Here is a 19,201-nt window from a genome sequence, read left to right on the forward strand (position 1 = left end):
GGAGGGACACCCAAGACATTAACCCTTCTCCCTTCCCAGGAGTCATATGTCAAGCAGGAACATGGACCCGCCAGCCACCGAGCAATGAGACACACACAGACATGCCTGGCGTCACACCAACACAACCCACACAGACACGCCCAGAGGCATCAAACCGCAAACTCAGACACACCCGGTGACAAAAACACAACCTAGGCTGGGGCGCTGCCCCGTGCCGCGCGTGTGATTCCCACTCGGGACGAGAGGCTGAGACGCGGCGGGAGGCTGATGGAGACGCACGCGTGTGCCGGCTCGGAGGAGACGCTGCCGCCTCTGGGCGGTCACAAGACTGCAGCCCGCTACCCCAGCCGCCCACCTGCAGCCCTCCATTTCTCCTCTCCTCCCTCTCGGCTTCCGCGGGGCCTCTCCCCTGACTCCTCTTGTCTCTCCCACTCTGGAAGCCTCCGGGTTCCTCTTTATCTCTGTCTCCGGCTGTCTTTCTCGGTCTCTGTTTTCCCCTGTTCTAAGCCCCTCTGTCTCTCCCAGCTCGCGCTCTCTCAGAGTACCTCTGAGTCTCTGCATTTGTGTGGTTCCGTTTCTCTCTCTCACTCTGCTTCTCTGGGTGTCTCTGTCTTTCAGCATCTCTGTCTCACTGCTTTTTAACATTTTTATGAAGTATAGTTGACTTACAATGATTCTGGTGTACAGCAAGTAATTCAGTTATATATGTGTGTGTGTGTGTAAATGTACATTTTCTTTCAGATTCTTTTCCATGATAGGTTATTACAAGATATTGAATATAGTTCCCTATGCTATACAGTAAGTCCTTCTTGTTTCTCTATTTTATATACAGTAGTGGGTATCCGTTCATCCCCAATTCCCAATTTATCCCACCTCCTTTTGCCTGCAATGCGGGAGACCAGAGTTCGATTCCTGGCGGGGGAAGATCCCGCTCCAGTATTCTTGCCTGGAAAATCCCATGGATGGAGGAGCCTGGTAGGCTACCGTCCATGGGGTCGCAAAGAGTCGGAGGCGACTGAGCAGCTTCACTTTCCTTTTACCTTGGTGACCATAAGTTCATTTTCTGTGTCTCTGATTCTGTATCTGTTTTGTAAGTTTATTTGTGCCGGTTTTTTAAGACTCCATATATAGGTGATCCCCGACAACCCCTCTGCTTTTCTATTTCTCTCTCTCCCTGTCCTCGTCCTTCTGCGTCCATGCCCCTCCTCAGTGTTCTCACTGTCTGTGTCTCTGTCTTCCGGGCTCTGTCTCTTTTTCTTTTTCGGTTGTGCCACGTGACTTGTGGGGTATTAGTTCCCCGACCAGGGATTGAACCCAGGTCCTCAACAGGGGGAGCGCAGAGTCCTAACCACTGAACCTCAGAGGATCCCCACCCCCACCCCGGGTCTCTGTGTCTTGCTGTCTGTCTCCTCCTCTCTCTGTCTCTAGAGCTCTGTGTCTCTGGACCTCTCTAAGCTCATCTCTGCCTCAGTTTCCCTCTCCTGTTCAGGGACACAGCTGGGGACGGCCTTGCCTCCCCCTCCCCGTTCCACCTCCGCCTCGTGTCAGGGGCCAAAGGCCAGAGACACCCAGCCTGCAGCTGCCTGAGAGGGTCGGTAGCCACAGATGGGGCCCCTAGCCGCAGGCCCTGCACTGCCTCCGTGTGCCCGTGTGGGCAACTGTGAAACACTGAGGGAAGAGAGACAATAATGCAAGCTTGAATGTTGTAGCCAGAGGAGAGGGAGGCAGAGAGACAGACAGACAGAGAAGGAACAGAGGGAGGGAAGGTGGGAGATGGGGGGAGGGGATCTTCTTTCTACAAACTCAGAGCGATGGAGACAGAAGACCCAAAGGTGAGGAGAAAGCAGGAGTCAGAACCAAAGACTTGGAAGGTGGAGCAGAGGGGAATTTTGCCGCCAAAGAGACCAAAACCAAAAGAGAAAGGCGGAGAGAAGGCAGGCGGGGGAGATGCCAGGGTGGGCGGCGAGGTTCAGTGGGAAGGGCACCTGCCTCCACAGGGAAGTTCTGGGCTGTGGGGGCCAGCTGGTGGGGCACGCGGCTCCAGAGCCAGCTCCCTGCAGCCCAGAGCGGGGGTTGGTGACTCAGGACCCCGGCGCTTCCTGTGACTCAGCCTTGTTCTCAGTCCTGGAGCGGGGAGTGCAGGGGGAGAGGGGTCTCTGAAGAGAGAGGGAGGGGGAGCTCCAGAGGAGGTCTTTGCCCGGAGGAGGGGGTGGGGCTGCGGCCTGGGACTTTGAGGGGAGGAGGGGCTGGGGCCTGGACCCCTGGGTCTAGGGGAGGAGGGGTGAGGTCTGGATCCTGGGTCTGGGGGAGGAGGGGCTGGGGGTCTGGATCCTGGGTCTGAGGGAGGAGGGGCTGGGGCCTGGACCCCTGGGTCTGGGGGAGGAGGGGCTGGGGGTCTGGATCCTGGGTCTGAGGGAGGAGGGGCTGGGGCCTGGACCCCTGGGTCTGGGGGAGGAGGGGCTGGGGGTCTGGATCCTGGGTCTGAGGGAGGAGGGGCTGGGGGTCTGGACCCCTGTGTCTGAGGGCGGAGCGGGCCTCAATCCCGCAGCGCTGGTCCGGGAAGACTAGAACTTATTTGCAAGTCCTTAGGACTTTCGCTTGGCTTCCTCCCAGCTGCCCCACCTTCATTCCAGCTCCAGCTCCGGGCCTGGAAAGGACTCACATGCCTTGGGGCCCAGCCGGAAGGGGCCAAGACAAAGAGGTGTTTAACTCGGCAGGGTGGCGGAGCGGGTGAAGAGGTTGTCTCAGAAGGAAAGGTCACTCGTCGCCCAGGGCTCGTGCAGGGAAAGGCGGGGCTCAGCCCGGGGGGAAGACATCCTGAAAGTCTGAGGCCTGTGGCGTCAAATCCTCCAACCGCTGTCTTTTGGATTTACACATCAGGAGGCGTCAGGGCCTGGGGATCCTGCCACCTGGCGGTATTTTGGGGGAACTGCATGTTCTCTGTTTCTCCAGTCTCAGTTGAGTTCAGTCGTTCAGTCGTGTCCGATTCTTTGCGACCCCATGGACTACAGCACGCCAGGCCTCTCTGTCCATCACCAACACCTGGAGCTTACCCAAACTCATTTCCAGTATAATGTTCATCTGTTAGGCTTCCCTGGTGGCTCAGACGGTAAAGGAAAAAAAAAGTGTTAGTTGCTCAGTCGTGTCCTACTCTTTGTAACCCCATGGCCTGTCAGGTTCTTCTATCCATGGAATTCTCCAGATAAGAATACTGGAGTGGGTAGCCAGGCCCTTCTCCAGAGGATCGTCCAGGGATGGAACCTGGGTCTCCTGCATTGCAGGCGGATTCTTTACGATCTGAGCCACCAGGGAAAGAACCTGCCTGCAATGCAGGAGAGGAGAGTTCGATCCCTGGGTCAGGAAGATCCCCTGGAGCAGGAAATGGCAACCCACTCCACTCTTGCCTAGGAAATCCCATGGACAGAGGAGCCTGGCGGGCTTAGCGACATGACTTAGCAACTAAACAATCCATCTATTGAATACCTACTGAGTGTCAGATACTGCTGTAAGCATTTGGGGTACAGTAATAACAACACAGGCAAAATCCCTGCCCCATGGAGCTTCCTGGCTAAAGAGGGAGAGCCTGTGGTTCTGTCAATCTGTCTCTTGCTTTTGCTTTGTCTCTGTGAATCTGCTTTTCTCTCTCTGTACTCACTGGCCTTGCTTCTGAGTTTCTGTCTCCTGGTCTTTGTCTCCAAATGCATGCCTCTCTGTTTTTATTCTGTCCTTTGTATTTCTGTGTTCCCTACCAATTAAAAACAATTTGTTTTATTAAGTCATATATATGTATATTTAAAGAATCCGCCTGCAGTGCAGCAAACCAGGGTTCGATCTCTGGGTCAGAAAGATCCACTGGAGAAGGAAGTGGCAACCCACTCCAGTATTCTTGCCTGGGAAATCCCATGGACAGAGGAGCCTGGCAGGCTAGAGTCCGAAAGAGTTCGCAAAGAATCGGACACAACTTAACAGCTAAACTATCAGTCTCACAATCTGGGTGTTTAGAGACTTTGGGTCAGTTGGGTTAAATCTTGACACGGCCACCGTTACTGAGTTTTTTGGGTGGAACAGAATAACACACATACAGCCTTGTTTAGAGACAGGCCCAGGTTCATGTCTAGCTCTGCTGTCCCTAGCTGTGTGTGCTGTGAGACCTGTGAAATTAGGATGATTATACCCTGTGTCGCAAGGTTGCTTGAGGATTAGGTGCAGCTCCCCTTGGCTCAGTGGTAAAGAGTTTGCCTACCAGTCGAAGACATAGATGCAGGTTCCATTCCTGGGTTGGGAAGATCCCCTGGAGGAGGAAATGGCAAGCCACTCCAGTATTCTTGCCTGGGAAATATATGGACAGAGGAGCCTGGTAGGCTGTATAGTCCATGGGGTCACAAAGAGTCAGACACAACTGAGCGACTAAGTACACACACACACACACACACACACACACACACACAGGGCCTGGCATATGTTAAGCCCCTGTGGCACTTTGTCTCCCAAGCTGGTTCCAGTAATTCCTCCTCCTTTGTGCTGGCAGGTGGCGTCTCCCTCCAACAGGTAGACTCTGCGTCCTTTCTCCTTCCATCTGCTGGCTTGTGACTTGCTTCGACTCATTGAAATGTAGCAGAAATGATGCTGGGCCAGATCCAGGTCCAGTTCTGAAGAGAACTAAAAGCTGGAACTCTAAGACTCCATGCTGTAAGGAAGCCCAAGCTTGTCCCATGAAGCGGCCATGCAGAGGAGGAACAAAGCACCCTGGCCGCAGCCCCAGCCCAGCCCCATCTGTTGCAGTTGCGTGAGTAAATTCCAGAGAAATCAGCAGGATTGCCTTGTCAACCCCCAGAATCATGAGAAGTAACTTTTTGCTTTACGGCACTAAATTCTGCTACTCTCTCAATTCATTCCACCCCCTCCCCTTTCCCCCCGCAGAGTCCACAAGTATGTCTGCATCTTCATTGCCGCCCTGCAGATTCACAGATAGTCTCATCAGTACCATCTTTCTAGAGGGAGTGAACATACATATACCTATGGCTGATTCCTGTTGATGTATGGCAGAAACCAACACTAAAACAATTATCCTCCAATTAAGAATAAATACGTTTTTTGGAGTGGATTGCCATGCCCTCCTCCAGGGGATCTTCCCAACCCAGGGACCAAACCTGAGCCACAAGGGAAGCCCATAAATATGTATATGTGAATAGGTAATGCAATAGATAATAGAAATTGCACTTTATAAATCATAGCTAGTGTTATTTTATTTCTCTTTTTTTAAATTTATTTTTATTTTTTGGCAACACTGTGCAACATGTGGGATCTTAGTTCCCCTACCAAGGATCCATCCTGTGCCCCCTGCGTTGGAAATGCAGAGTCTTAACCACTGGACCACCAGGGAAGTCCTTAATTTCTTTTTGCCTCTGGGTCTTGCTTTTACTGTTTCAGTCTCTGCTTGTCTTTCCTATTTTCCCATCTCTCTTTATCTTTTTCTCTCTGCATGTCTATTCCTATCTTGTCTATCTTACTAAAAACCCCTATGGCCACGTTCCCTTCCACTTACTTTGCTCCACCACATTGACCTTCTTGCTGATCCTCAGACATGCCATGCTGTTTCCTGCCTCAGCACCTTGGTGCTTACTTTTCTCTGCCTGAATGCTTTGATCTTCAGTCTCCTCTTGGATCATTTCTTTACTTCATCCAGTTCTCTGTTCAGTATAGTCTCTTCCTTGACCACTTCTTCAGAAATGGTCCCTGGACTTCCCTGGTAGTCCAGTGGCTAAGATTCTGTGCTTCCACTGCAAGGGCTGTGGGTTTGATTCCTGGTGGGGGAAGTTCAGTGTGCTGTCCAGTGCAACCTAAAAAAAAGATCCACTTCCTTTTGGGGCTTACCAGGTGGTCCAGTGATTAAGACTCCAAGCCTCCAATGCAAGTGGCATGGTCAGGGAACTAAGATTCTGCAGCACCTCTCCCCGCCACAAAAATACCAAAAAACAAAATACAACTTAGAAATGGTTCTCTCCTGTCTCATAAATAACCCTATATCACATCTCATTACTATGTCTTTATCATGGCCCTTAGGATTATTAAGTGACCCTGTTTTCTTCTCTTTCAAGTTGTTCAGGACAAGGATTTTGCCATCCCGAACGTTTAGAACAGTGGTGGGCACAGGAGGTGCTCAGTGGCTATTGGTTGAAGGACTGCTCTTATTCAGTAGTACTGATTGGCTCCCCTTTGACTCTGCCCTCTCACCCTGTCCCACACCCTCCTGGAAGTGGGAAGGATGTTGTTTCCTCATTGCCGTGTCCTTTGTCCCACTTATTAGTTGAGTTGCTGTCTGTGGTTCTGAGACCCAGTGTGTGGATCTATCCTTGGTGCTGACCTAGGCTCCCTTTTGCATTAACCTGGGGAGGGCAAGGGACTCATAGGAGAAGGGTGATCGATGTGAGACCATTGAGAGGAGGCAGGCATCTGAGTTCTGAAGGGAGGGAGTGCCTGGGTCACTGGACTCAAATGGGAGTTGTTCTGTCCATCTATCTGTTCATGTATACACACACAGAGACATGTATATTATTATGGAAAACTTCAAACATACAGAAGTGAACAGAAGAGTATAATAAGCCTCCACGTACCCATCTAACAAATACCAACTCATGCTTAATTGCATTTCATCAGTGCCTCCACCCATTTCCTCACTTCCTATATTATTTTCATGCAAATCCCAGAATGAGACCATTCAATTATATGTCATACTTTTAATTTTGCTTCCTTTTGTGGAGGTATGGCTTACACTTTGGAAAGGTCACACATCTTAAGTGTCCAGATTGATGCAGTTCTACCTCTGTGTAGACATGTGTGACTGTCACCTCAAGCAAGTCATAGAGCAACTCCATTATCTCAAGAGGTTCTCCTGTCCCCTCTTCCAACTGATGCACCAGAGATGGCCAGTATCCTGACCTCTGTCACCAAAGATTAAAGAGCCACAATGTGGGAGTCTTGGGCTCTAGGTCTGACTTTACTGTTGTCATTAGTATTTTTTTTATGCAGTATACCACACATGCATAAAGTAGATACAAGTAGAGATATATATTGGACAAATAGGAGCTTCCCTGGTAGCTCATCTGGCAAAGAATCCATCTGCAATGCAGGCAACCCCAGTTTGACTCCTGGGTTGGGAAGATCCCCTAGAGAAGGGATAGACTACCCATTCCAGTATTCTTGGGCTTCCCTGGTGACTCAGATTCTTTACAGAAAGAATCTGCCTGCAATGCTGGAGACCTGGGTTCGATCCCTGGGTTGGGAAGATCCGCTGGAGGAGGGCATGTCTACCCACTCCAGTATTCTTGCCTGGAGAATCCCATAGACAGAGAAGCCTGGCGGGCTACAGTCCATGGGGTCGGAAGAGCCAGACACGACTGAGTGACTAAGAACACTGGACAAATTACATTCATGGGGGAGGTGGGGGGGGGGGTTCAGGATGGCAGGGACACATGTATGCTGCTGCTGCTACTGCTGCTAAGTCACTTCAGTCGTGTCCGACTCTGTGAGACCCCATAGACGGCAGCCCATCAGGCTCCACCGTCCCTGGGATTCTTCAGGCAAGAACACTGGAGTGGGTTGCCATTTCCTTCTCCAGTGCATGAAAGTGAAAAGTGAAAGTGAAGTCGCTCAGTCGTGCCTGACTCTTAGTGACCCCATGGACTGCAGCCTACCAGGCTCCTCTGTCCATGGGATTTTCCGGGCAAGAGTACTGGAGTGGGGTGCCATTGCCTTCTCCGTGGCCAGTTCATGTTGATGTATGGCAAAAACCATCACAATATTGTAATTTTCCTCCAATAAAAATAAATTAATTCTTTGAAAAAAATTACATTTGTGGATGCCCATGAAGTCACCACACACATAGAGAGAATGCCACCACTCCCCAGAATCTTTGTGTGCTTTTAACATTTTTAAACATTTTCATTTACTTATTTATTATTTTCGGTCACGCTGAATCTTTGTTGCTGTGCATGGGCTTTCTCTAGTTGCAGCCAGTCGAGGTTACTCTCTAGTTTTGGCACGCAGGCCTCTCATTGCAGTGGTTTCTCCTGTTGCAGAGCATGGGCTTTAAGCATGAAGGCTTCAGTAGTTGTGGGATGAGGGCTCCAGAGCACGGGCTCAGTAAGTTGCAGTGCATGGGTTTAGTTGCTTCGCCACATGTGGGATCTTCCTGGACCAGGGATTGAACCACGTCCCCTGCATTGGCAGGAGGATTCTGAACCACTGAGCCCCCAGGGAAGTCTCACCTAGGTAGATTTCTTTTGCAGGGAAGCCTTACCTCTGCTTTTGATGCCTTTGAACTGATTGAATCAGGCCCAGCCAGATGATCTTAGGGTAATCTACTGAATTTAAAGTCATCTGATCACAGACTTTAATCACATCTAAAAAATACCTCCCAGGCAGCACTGAGATTAGCATTTGAATGACTGACTGGTACTGTAGCCTAACCTAGACAAGTCCACATCAGACTGACCAGCCCAGGTTTAAACCACATTTGTAATAAAATTCCAATTCTGCACCCCGCACAAGAAAAGTCATTACCTTGAAGGCAGGGATGTTTGCCTGTTTTCCTCACTGCTATATGTCCAGCAGTGAGAATGGTGCCTGGCACACAGTTCAGTTCAGTTCAGTTCAGTCGCTCAGTCGTATCCGACTTTGCAACTGCATGGATTACAGCACACCAGGCTTCCTTGTCTTTCACTGTCTCTCAGAGTTTGCTCAAACTCATGTCCATTGAGTGGGTGATGCCATCCAACCATCTGATCCTCTGCCACCCCCTTCTCCTCCTGCCCTCAATCTTTCCCAGCATCGGGGTCTTTTCCAGTGAGTCACTATTCCCATCAGGTGGCACTCAGAATGTGCTCAGTAAAGAAGATGAATGAATAGATAATGACATTCAGCTTCCCTGCCTAAGTCAGGATGTACAGGCATTGAGAGCCCTTCTCCCCATGACCTCAGAGGAGTGTAGGAGTGTTTCTGAGATGCCCTGCTCCCCATAAGGCTGCCTGTTGGGGTGAAGTTGAAGCTATGAGGATACACTCTTGCTACATCACTTACTCTGAAAATTACTCTCATTGTGCTTTGGGCAAGTTCTCTGCAAAATGGGCATGAGGTTTCTTTTTGCTTCCTCACTGGGTCACTGGGAGGATTCAGTTTGTGGGGAAATGATGTGAAGGGACTTTGTAAAATCTGTGTGCAAACAGATGTGCTGGAGGGTTCCATTTCTGAAGTTCACGAGCTTGTGTAAATGTCCCACACACGCTGAGTCCCTTGCTACCTCCAGATCTTTGTCCAGGCTATCTCCTCCACCTAGAATGCCCTTCCTCCTACTTCTCTTTGCCAGTTCCTCTTTATCTTTTGGGCTTCCCAGGTGGCTCAGTGCTAAAGAATCCTCCTGCAATGCAGGAGACGCAGGTTGGATCCCTGGGTCAGGAAGAACCCCTGGGGAAGGAAATGGAAACCACTCCAGTATTCTTGCCTGGGAAATCCCATGGACAGAGGAGCCTGGCAGGCTACAGTCCATGGGATCCCAGAGTCAGACACGACTGAGCTCGCACGCTTTATCCTTTAAGAGTTTGCCTAAGGTTTACTTCCTTCGGGATATCTTCCCTGATCCCCATAGGTTAGAGAGTTTTGCCTTGTTCAGCTTTGCTTCACGTGTTTTGTGTTTTTTTTTTTTTTAATTTTGATTTTTTTCACTGGAATAGAATTGCTTTACAATGTTGTGTTGGTTTCTGCTGTTTAACAAAGTGAATCAGCCACATGAGCCTCCCTCCCACCCCATCTCCCACCCCATCTCCCACCCCACCCGTCTAAGTCACAGAGCACCAAGCTGAATTCCCTGTACTATACAGTAGCTTCCCAGTAGCTATCTGTTTTACACATGGACACTACTTAATGCCACTCTCTCAATTCGTCCCACCCTCCCCTTCCCTGCCCTGAGTCCACAAGCCATTCTCTACATCTTTGCCTCCATTCCTGCCCTGCAAACAGGTTCATCAGTACCATTTTTCTACATTCCATATATATGTGTTAATATATGATTTTTTTTCTCTTTCTGATTTACTTCACTCTGAATGACAGACTCTAGGTTCATTCATGCTAAGTCGCTTCAGTTGTGTCTGACTCTTTGAGACCCTAAGGGCCACAGCCTGCCAGGCTCCTCCATCCATGGGATTCTCCAGGCAAGAATACCAGAGTGGGTTGCCAAGCCCTCCTCCAGGGGATCTTCCCTATGCAGGGATCAAACCTGTGTGTATTAAGTGTCCTGAATTGGCAGGCTGGTTCTTTACCACTGGCCATCTGGGAAGCCCAAATCCACATCACTACAAATGACCCGATTTTGTTCCTTTTTATGAATGAGTGATAAAGATGTGCAATACCGTCTTTATCCATTCATCTGTAATGAACATTTAGGTTGCTTCCACATCTTGGCTACTGTAAATAGCGCTGCAGTGAACACTGGAGTACAGATCTTTTTCAGTTATGGTTTCCTCAGGGTATATGCCCAATAGTGGGACTGCGGGGTCTCAAGTGTTTTTCTATCAAGTCAGTCAACATTCATGTGTTTGTGAGGCAGAGTTGCCTAGTGGTTCACAGGGCTTGGAGTCACGCTCCCCACTCATGAGATACATGAGGTCAATCAGGTGCCTTTGCAAGCATCACATCTGCTCGTCTGTGACATGAGGACCATGACAATGGGTGGCAGTTTTGTCCTTGGTACTCCATGTTCATCTTGTTAAATTCTGACCACGACCACTGTGAAGTAGGTCTTGTCATTATCGTAGGTTTTATTTTCACCTCTGCCCAACAGGTGAGGAAACATAGTCTCAGCGAGGTTAAATAACCACCCAAGGTCACCCACAGGCTAAATGGTAGAGGCGTGATTTGAACCCATGCAGCCTGGCTTCAGGGTCTGAGCTCCTAATGTCTAGGATATGCTGGTTATACTGCCTTTCAAGTCTCCCATGATGGTACTAATAAAGACATCATTGTAGCTCCCTGCTGGAGCTGGTTAGGTTCTGGGAGAGCCTCAGGCCAGGAAACCCACAACAGGAAATGGGCTGTGGGGAGGCTGGGCCTGTTCGGTGCTCAGCATGGGATCAGGTTTGCTCTTTATGTGGGATGTGGCCATTGCTCCCCACCCTGGGGTGCTGGGGACCTTGCCCAGTTTCTTCCAGGCCTGCTAGGCATCAGTAGGGAAGCAGGAGGGAGGGAGGGAGAGAGAGACAGGTGTGTAGCTCTGATTTTCCACATTCCAGGAAGTGAAGCAATGAGAAGAGGTTATGTGTGCCCTGCCCCCAGCATCCCACTCAGGAAGAAGCTGGAGGGACTGACTATGAGGAGAGCCCAAGGGGTCCTCCCAGAGCGCTCCCCAGCAGGGAGACCATGAGGAGCAGGCCCGTGACATGGGGCGCCCGGGGAGCGGCGGTGTCCGAGGCGCTGGTGAAGGGCTGGGTCAGGGAGTCCCTGTTGCAGAGGTCCCCCTCACAGCAGGAGCCCTGCAAGTCGATGTCTGTCCAGGGGCTGGTGGTGCCCTTGATGGTGCAGGAGGGCCGTTGGCAGGTTCGGACGTACACAGGGGCTGAGAAATTGCCTGGGAGGGGGGTGGTGAGGAGGGGTCAGGACCGAAGGAGGCAGCCACAGCTGAACCTTCACCTCAGAGGCCAAGGCCACGACTGGGTCCTCGGACTTCCTTCCAGTCCCCTCAGACCAGAGCCATGCCTCCTTGTTTAGATCAGGACCACGCCTCCTCCCCCAGGCCAGGGCCACGCCTCCTCCCTCAGATCAGGGCCAGGCCTCCTCCCCAGACCAGGGCCACGGCTCCTCCCCAGACCAGGGCCACGCCTCCTCCCGAGACCAGGACCACGCCTCCTCCCCCAGGCCAGGGCCACGCCTCCTCCCTCAGATCAGGGCCAGGCCTCCTCCCCAGACCAGGGCCACGGCTCCTCCCCAGACCAGGGCCACGCCTCCTCCCGAGGCCAGGGCCACGCCTCCTCCCCCAGGCCAGGGCCACGCCTCCTCCCCAGACCAGGGCCACGCCTCCTCCCCAGACCAGGGCCACGCCTCCTCCCTCAGATCAGGGCGGTGTCTCAGTCAGTCCTGCCCTGCCTCCACGCCCCTTGCCCAGGCCCTCCCAGCCCCTCACCAAGGGTCAATCGTCCATTGCCCTGGAAGCAGACGCTCTGGTCCTGGTGACACTGGACCCGCCGGGACTTCTCCGGAGTGCAGTCCTCTGGGTGGATCCCCACGCAGGCGTAACATTCGGTGCCGCTGAGCGTCGGCGGGTTGGGCGCTGCCAAGAGAGCGTGGAGGCACACTCAGGTCACCGTCCGCCGTCCGGACGTGGGGCGTGCGCACGGCGCCACGGCGTCCACCTTGCGCGCCTGGAAGGCTGGACTGCCAGCGCGCTGGGAGGAGGAGCCCAGCGGAGGCCACGCCCCCGCACGCCGGGGGCCCGCCCGCCCCACGCCCAGCCCCGCCCTCGCTAATACCTGGGCTCAGATTGGGGAGGGAGTCGTGGCTCTGGAGGTTCGCGTTGCACAGGTCGGTGGCACAGCGGCGCACCACCGAGTAGTCAGGCGGCAGCGACTTGTCATTCGACAGCATCTGGCCCGTAAGCGGGCCTCCCCAGCAGCCCTTCTGTACCAAGGTCACTGAGGAGCGGTACCCTGGGGGCGAGGGCATGGAGGCTGGGGCGCTGCCTCTTCTCCAGCCCGGCCTCCTCTCCCACACCCATTCCTCTCCCTCTCGTCTCAAGTCTCCCCCTCCTGCCTCCTCTCCTCCTCCACTCTCCTCTCAGCCTGGCTTCTCTTCTCCCTGCTGCCCTGCCCTTCTCTTCCTCCCTCGCTTCCCTCTCCGCTGTCCCTACATCCCTCCCCGCCGCGACCCCCGCCCCACACCACCAGCCCTTTTCTCCTCCTTTTCTCTCTCCCGGGTCTGCCCTTCCGTCGCCCCTTCCTGGCTCTTCCACACGGTCGCCTCCTTCCACCTCCCACCCCTTCATCCCCTCTTTCTCTCCGGCTTCCTCCTCCCTCCACCTCCGCATCTCTGCCGCCGCCTTTCCTCTCCTCTTCTACCCAGCTCCTCCGCATCCTTTGTCTCCTACTCCGTCCCCCCTTTCCCACCCCCACCTGGCTGATGTTCACCCCCGTCCCCGTGCCCCGTCCCCCGCCCCTTTCTTATTCTGCGTTTCCTGCCCCTCACCAGTGTTCAGGGACAAGACAGCCTCAGAGCATCCCTGCGGACAGGAGACATTGCTGAAGTTCACATTACTGAGGTCAAAGGGCCCGAAGTAGATGTGTTGGAAGCTGTAGCACTGCCGGGCCTGGGACCCTGGGGAGAGCAGGGGTGCGGTGAGAGGAACAGGCCCGCGATGAGCCTGGGCCAGGCACCTGGGGCTCCGTCCTAAAGATGACAGCCAGGCCCTTCTGCTCTGAGAGGTGACAGGCCTTGTTGCCTTGAGAGAAGCAGGGTCTGCTGGTGTGGCTGCTCATGACTGTGCCTGACTGTTGGCAAGGGTATTGGCCTCTGCCCCTGCTAGTCCAGTTTTTTCCCCCAGACTGTTTCAAATTTCCACCCTCTTTCAGGAAGCCCTTTAAGATTTTGATAAAGGAGGAAGCAATTCACTCCTACTCTGCTTTCCCCTCTCCCCCCAAAATGCACAACATCCAGTAGCACTAAAAGGCTGCTGATGGAAAACAAACACTCTAGTACAAGCAGCGGGGTGTGCAATCTCATGCTACAAACACACACACACAGCCAGTCCCTGCAGTACCTGGACAGAACACTGACACACTGACGTAAACACAAAATAACGAAATTGACACAGGTTCATGCCAATCAGAAATATACACAGAGGACCCTGCATGCGTTCATGTAGAGTTCTACATTCACACACAAAACAAGTACCGCCCAGACCCTCCAACAGAAACTCTCTAAACCAAGGTATCTTATACACACAAAATTCAGACTCTCAGACAGAAATAGGTGTGGATGCAGAGACAGTCACAACACACAGACCCAGGAACACAGGAACTCATACCCAGAGAGAGAGAAATACAGACCCAAGAATCACAAATAAAATCAGAGCCTACAATTAGGCGAAGATAGAGCTACATAAAAAAAAGAGACCTACAAAATCAGACAACTTAAAATCATTCAGATACAAGATTTATAGAGACACACAAGAGATACACAGAGAGACAGACACGCATCATAATACCCAAACACACATACACAGAGAGAAATACAGGCCTACCTGGCACAGAGGTGCACAAAGAGAAGCAGAGATGCAAAATTATACTCGCATCTCTTTTACAAAGAAAAGTGAGGATCAGAGATGAACAGACCCATGAAAATATTTGTTCAAATACCCAGACACGAAAACCTTCTGTAGATACACACACACAAGCACAGAGACCCACAGCACATGCTGACCCATGGACACACACAGAAATAGAACTCTCTTCTTTCTGTGGCTGAGCGCGCACACAAAGTTGTGTGCAGGCATAGCCTCCTTCCCATCTCTCAAATATCTCAAGTTTGTAGCCACTTCAATCCTGATATGACTGTGTCCCTGTAGGGGAAGAGGTTGCCTGAGTCAAGATTTCCTGCCAGTTCTACAAAGATCCCCCATGCCTCCCCAGAAGTACCTTTGAATGAATGGGGACATGGGCAAAGGGGATGAGAAAGGCTGGGGTAGTGAACCAGAGAGAGTGGAGCAAGTGAGTGATGTGGGAAGACTAGAGGAGGGGAAGAGAAGGGAGAGGACACAGTCTCCCTGACCAAGACCCAGGGGTCCAGGCCCCCAGCCCCTCCTCCCCCAGACCCAGGGGTCCAGGCCCCCAGCCCCTCCTCCCTCAGACCAGGAGTCAGGGCCTCCAGTTCACTTTTCCCTGAGTCCTTGGAATCTGGCCCCCACTCTCTCTGCTCCCTCAGACCCAGAAGAGTCCTGCTTCCACCCACCCAACTGCCCTTCTTACCACTGGACTCAGAAGTCTGGACATCGGTCAGGCAGAGGACAGGCCCAAAGAGGCCCAGCAGGATGACTCTGGCGACTCCCACTGCCATGTTGTGGACCTGAGTGGAGACAGGGAGGACAGCTCCTCCTGCTCTGACTTCTGCCTGGCTGGTTCTCCAAGCCAAGCCTCAGGCATCCTGGCTACCCAGGCAGGTTGGCATTCCTCCACCCCCGCCCTCCCCTGCTTAGGCTAGTCTCCTCCTAGATAATCATGATGGGGGCCTGGACACTGGGTCTGAGGGAGGGAGGGCTGGGGGCCTGGACACTGGGTCTGAGGGAGGAAGGGCTGGGGGCCTGGACACTGGGTCTAAGGGAGGAGGGGCTGGGGCCTTGACTCCTGGGTCTGAGAGAGGAGGGGCTGGGGCCTTGTAACCCTTCATTTTGGGGGATTTGTGTTTGGGGGGCTGTCTACCCCACTCCCCTAGCCCTAGTCTGAGGTGGGCACACGTGGCCTCCAACTTCTCTTCCTTTACCCTGATACATGCCACCTGTAGGGGACCATGCCTCCAGACCCAGAGAAGCAAACGTCACCTCCTCCCTGAAGCCTTCCCTGACCTGCACCCCCGCCCCAACAATCATCCCTCCACCCTCGGCCTCAAGCACCTCCCTGTCTCCCAGCCTTGGTCACTCTGGGTTAGGCTAACGTCCTTCTCCTTCATCAGGCTGTGAATTCCTCAGGGGTCTCAGGGGATGTTTGTGATGATGTAGGAATGAGTGAATCAAAGACCTGACAAACTGACAGGGAGATAGAGCCTCCCAGAGAGGCAGTTACTCATGGGATGCAGAAAAACAGACACACCCGGTATGGACTGATGCAAATCTATGCAGACGAATCAACCCAGACCTGAGGAACCGGATGTGCCCACAGAAGGTATTTGATATACTTTTATTAGATTGTTTTAAATACTTTATTTATTTGGCAGTGTTGGATCTTAGTTGCATCACGTGGGATCTTTGGTTGTGGCACACAGACTTTCTAGTCATGGCACAACTGCTCTGTGGGATGTCGGGTCTTAGTTCCTGGCCAGGGATCGAACCCATGTCCCCTGAATTGCAAGTCAGATTCTTTTTTTTTTCCTTCCTGATTTGGCTGTGCTGGGTCTTAGTTGTGGCACACAGGATCTTTAATGGCTGCATATGGGGTCTAATTCCCTGACCAGGGATCAAACCCAGGCCCTCTGCATTGGTAGAGTGGAGTCTTAGTCAGCGGATCACCAAGGAAGTCCCTAGATTGTTAAATGAATAAATTTCAAAACACTGGAGGGGACAGACACAGGCAGATGATTGGAGACATACCCTGTTGCCCAAGGATGCGGACACGCCCACGTGGACACTCAGACACTGGGCAGATGGGGACTTCCAGATGGGCAGTGGGGCCTGTGACAGAGAGCCCAGGTCCTCACTGCCTGATCCGCCTTGCTTCTCGCTGCTTGAAGGCTTTGCTTGCTGGGGTCATACCCACTCACTGTGCCATACAGGGTGGGCACCAGGCACATGTAGAGACCTAGAGTCATGAGCCCACAGATGGACGGGCAGAGGCAGTGACCAGGACAGCCTTGATGGTTTCCTGAGCTTGACTAAACTCCACACGGGGTTTCTTCCTGACTACAGGAGACCCCAGCCTCCCTTTTCTTAGAGCATTTACCTTAGAAAACTTGTCATTGCCGATTCTTTCCCTGTTCCTTTAAAATGTAGGTAGATCCTCTCCCAGCTGCTTGCCAGTTTTACAGCCCAGGAATGTCTTTCTCAGGGACCTGGGAGCCATCCCTTCGAAATGTCATCATTAAGGAAGATAGTACCCCTGTCCCCCAGGCTCTGTGTATGGCAGGGCAGGAGCCAAATTAGCAAACACAGATGCCTGATCACAGCAAAGAGCATTTGCAAACACAGGAGGAAGTCATTGTGCTGGGCCACCCCTTGGACCAACCTCCCCTCTGTCTCCGGCACTTTCCCACTAGTTTGTCCAGCGCTGAAACCCCCCCCCCCCCCCCCCCCGCCGTTTTATTTCAGTGGAACTGAGTTCAGTCTGTCTTCTTTGGGAGCACAGTCTTAGCCACTGGACCACCAGAGAAGTCCCTGCCAGTTTTTATATTCTGCATAAATGTTCTTCACATACATGATCAGAACTGTGGAGTTTTCTTCTGGGACTTTAGTCACAGCCTTACCCAAAGCTGAATTGTGTACATTGTGTGCCAGTATTTTCTTATTTCACACAGACTCTGCTACATCAGTATTTCTTTTTCAGATCAGACCTTAATTTTTTAAAACAGTTCAGTAGTGTTAAACATATCTACATTGTTGTGCACCCAATCTCTAGACCTTTTTATGCTGCAAAACTGAAAATTCAGACCCATTAAACAGTATCTTCTCTTACCCTCTCCTCCCAAAGTCTGGCATTTGCCATTTAACTTTGTGTTTCTATGAATCTGACTACTCTGTATGAGTGAAATCAAATGGTGTTTATCTTGTTACGACTGGCTTATTTCACGTAGTTCTCAAGGTTCATCCATGTACCTTGTTGTTCATCCATGACACAAGTCGTAGCATGTGTCAGAATTTCCTTTCTTTTTAAGGATGAGTAACAGCCCGTTGTATTTATCTATTTCATTTTGTTTATTCATCCATCCGTCGACGTGCACATAGATTGCTTCTGCTTATTGGCTGTTGTGAATGCAGCTGCGATGAATATGGGTGTACAACCATCAGTTGGGGACCTTTCTTTCAATTCTTTGGTATTTATACCAAATCTGATCCTAACTTTGAATATTGCAAGCTGTTGTGGATTGTTCCCCTCATTTTCTTGTTTTCAAACATGTGATCCAGGCTGTCTGTCAGTTTCTGAGGTGACTCCTTGAGAGGCAAGTGATCAAGACTGTGGGACTCTACAGCCATGGAAGGGGAGCCAAGGGGGCAGGGCTGGGCAGAGGGAAAAGCTGGGCTGTGGTGCAGCCCCACGAAGGGCTCAGTCCACCTTGGGAAGCTCTAGCGTGTGGGTTCTTAGCAGCTTCTTCATGAACCTGCTAAGATGAGAAGCAAGTTCTTCATCCCTAAAAAGATCTTAGTGATACATCACAGCAACTACCATCCTCTACTCATTCTCTTTTTAGTATATTTTTTCCATCTCCAGAGCTTGAAATAAAGATGAATTTTAAGAATCTTTGAGATGAAATAAACTCACCTGAATCTGATAATTTATTCCTCAGTGGGAAGGATTTGGTGAAACAACATTTCTGTCTTTTGGAAGTTAAACGTCCTTATCTTAATTAATTAAATGACATTATTTTAATTAATTAATCTAGCTGTGTTGGGTCTTAGCTGCAGCATGCAGGACCATCGCTGTATCATTCAGGATCTTTCCTTACAGCACACAGGCTCTCTAGCTGTGGCTTGAGGGCTCAGTAGTTGCTGCAAGCGGGCTTAGTTGCTCTGAGGCATGTAGGATCTTAGTTCCCTGGCTAGGGATCGAACCGTCATCTCCAGCATTGCAAGGTCAATTTACCAGGGAGGTCCCAAAGTTCTTACTTAAAGCGAATAATTTTTAAGAATTTAAATTTGCGTTTAATATCCAAACATTCAAATTTCTAGAGTTTAGATTTGAGTCTAATATTCAAATTACATGGCTAGGTCCTTGGGTTGAATTAAGTATGCAAAAAAAGTTAGATGAAAGGATTCTTTGTTTTCCTCCTCTTCTAGTTATTTCTTGAAATTTTTCCTTCATAGTTTAAATGGAGGTAGGAGATAAATTCAGACCAATCATTAATGGATCTGGATTCATCTACGTTCACCTGAAATAACACCTGGGACAGTCCCTCCAACCCACCACCTTATTTTTTACAAAAATGTATTCAGTGATCCAATTAGTTTTATAATAGCTTTCCATGTTCTGGCCCTGATTATTTTTCTTTTTTTGACTTTTCAGAATTTTAGTTCCCTGACCAGTTTGAACCTGGGGCTACAGCAGTGAAAGCACCAAGTCCTAAACACTGGACTGCCAAGGAATTCCCTACTTTTCCTTCTTGATAGATGTCATCTTTGACATTGACATTGAAGTCGCTCAGTTGTGTCCGACTCTTTGCGACCCCATGGACTGTAGCCTACCAGGCTCCTCCGTCCATGGATATTTCCAGGCAAGAGTACTGGAATGGGTTGCCATTTCCT

The 19,201-nt window shown here is 51.1% G+C and overlaps 1 protein-coding gene across 1 annotated transcript; it reads right to left on the reverse strand.

The window, feature by feature from the left end:
* Positions 1–11,357: 11,357 nt before the first annotated feature.
* Positions 11,358–15,093, reverse strand: LYPD5 (LY6/PLAUR domain containing 5). Its single transcript, XM_068993267.1, has 5 exons — positions 15,006–15,093; positions 13,228–13,356; positions 12,516–12,692; positions 12,170–12,316; positions 11,358–11,617 (listed from the first exon to the last, which is right to left on the reverse strand). The coding sequence occupies exons 1-5, from the start codon at positions 15,091–15,093 to the stop codon at positions 11,358–11,360; spliced, it is 801 nt and encodes a 266-aa protein (XP_068849368.1).
* Positions 15,094–19,201: the final 4,108 nt, after the last annotated feature.

The sequence above is a fragment of the Capricornis sumatraensis genome, chromosome 20 (genome assembly GCF_032405125.1).
Source record: "Capricornis sumatraensis isolate serow.1 chromosome 20, serow.2, whole genome shotgun sequence".
Classification (NCBI taxonomy): Eukaryota; Metazoa; Chordata; class Mammalia; order Artiodactyla; family Bovidae; genus Capricornis; species Capricornis sumatraensis.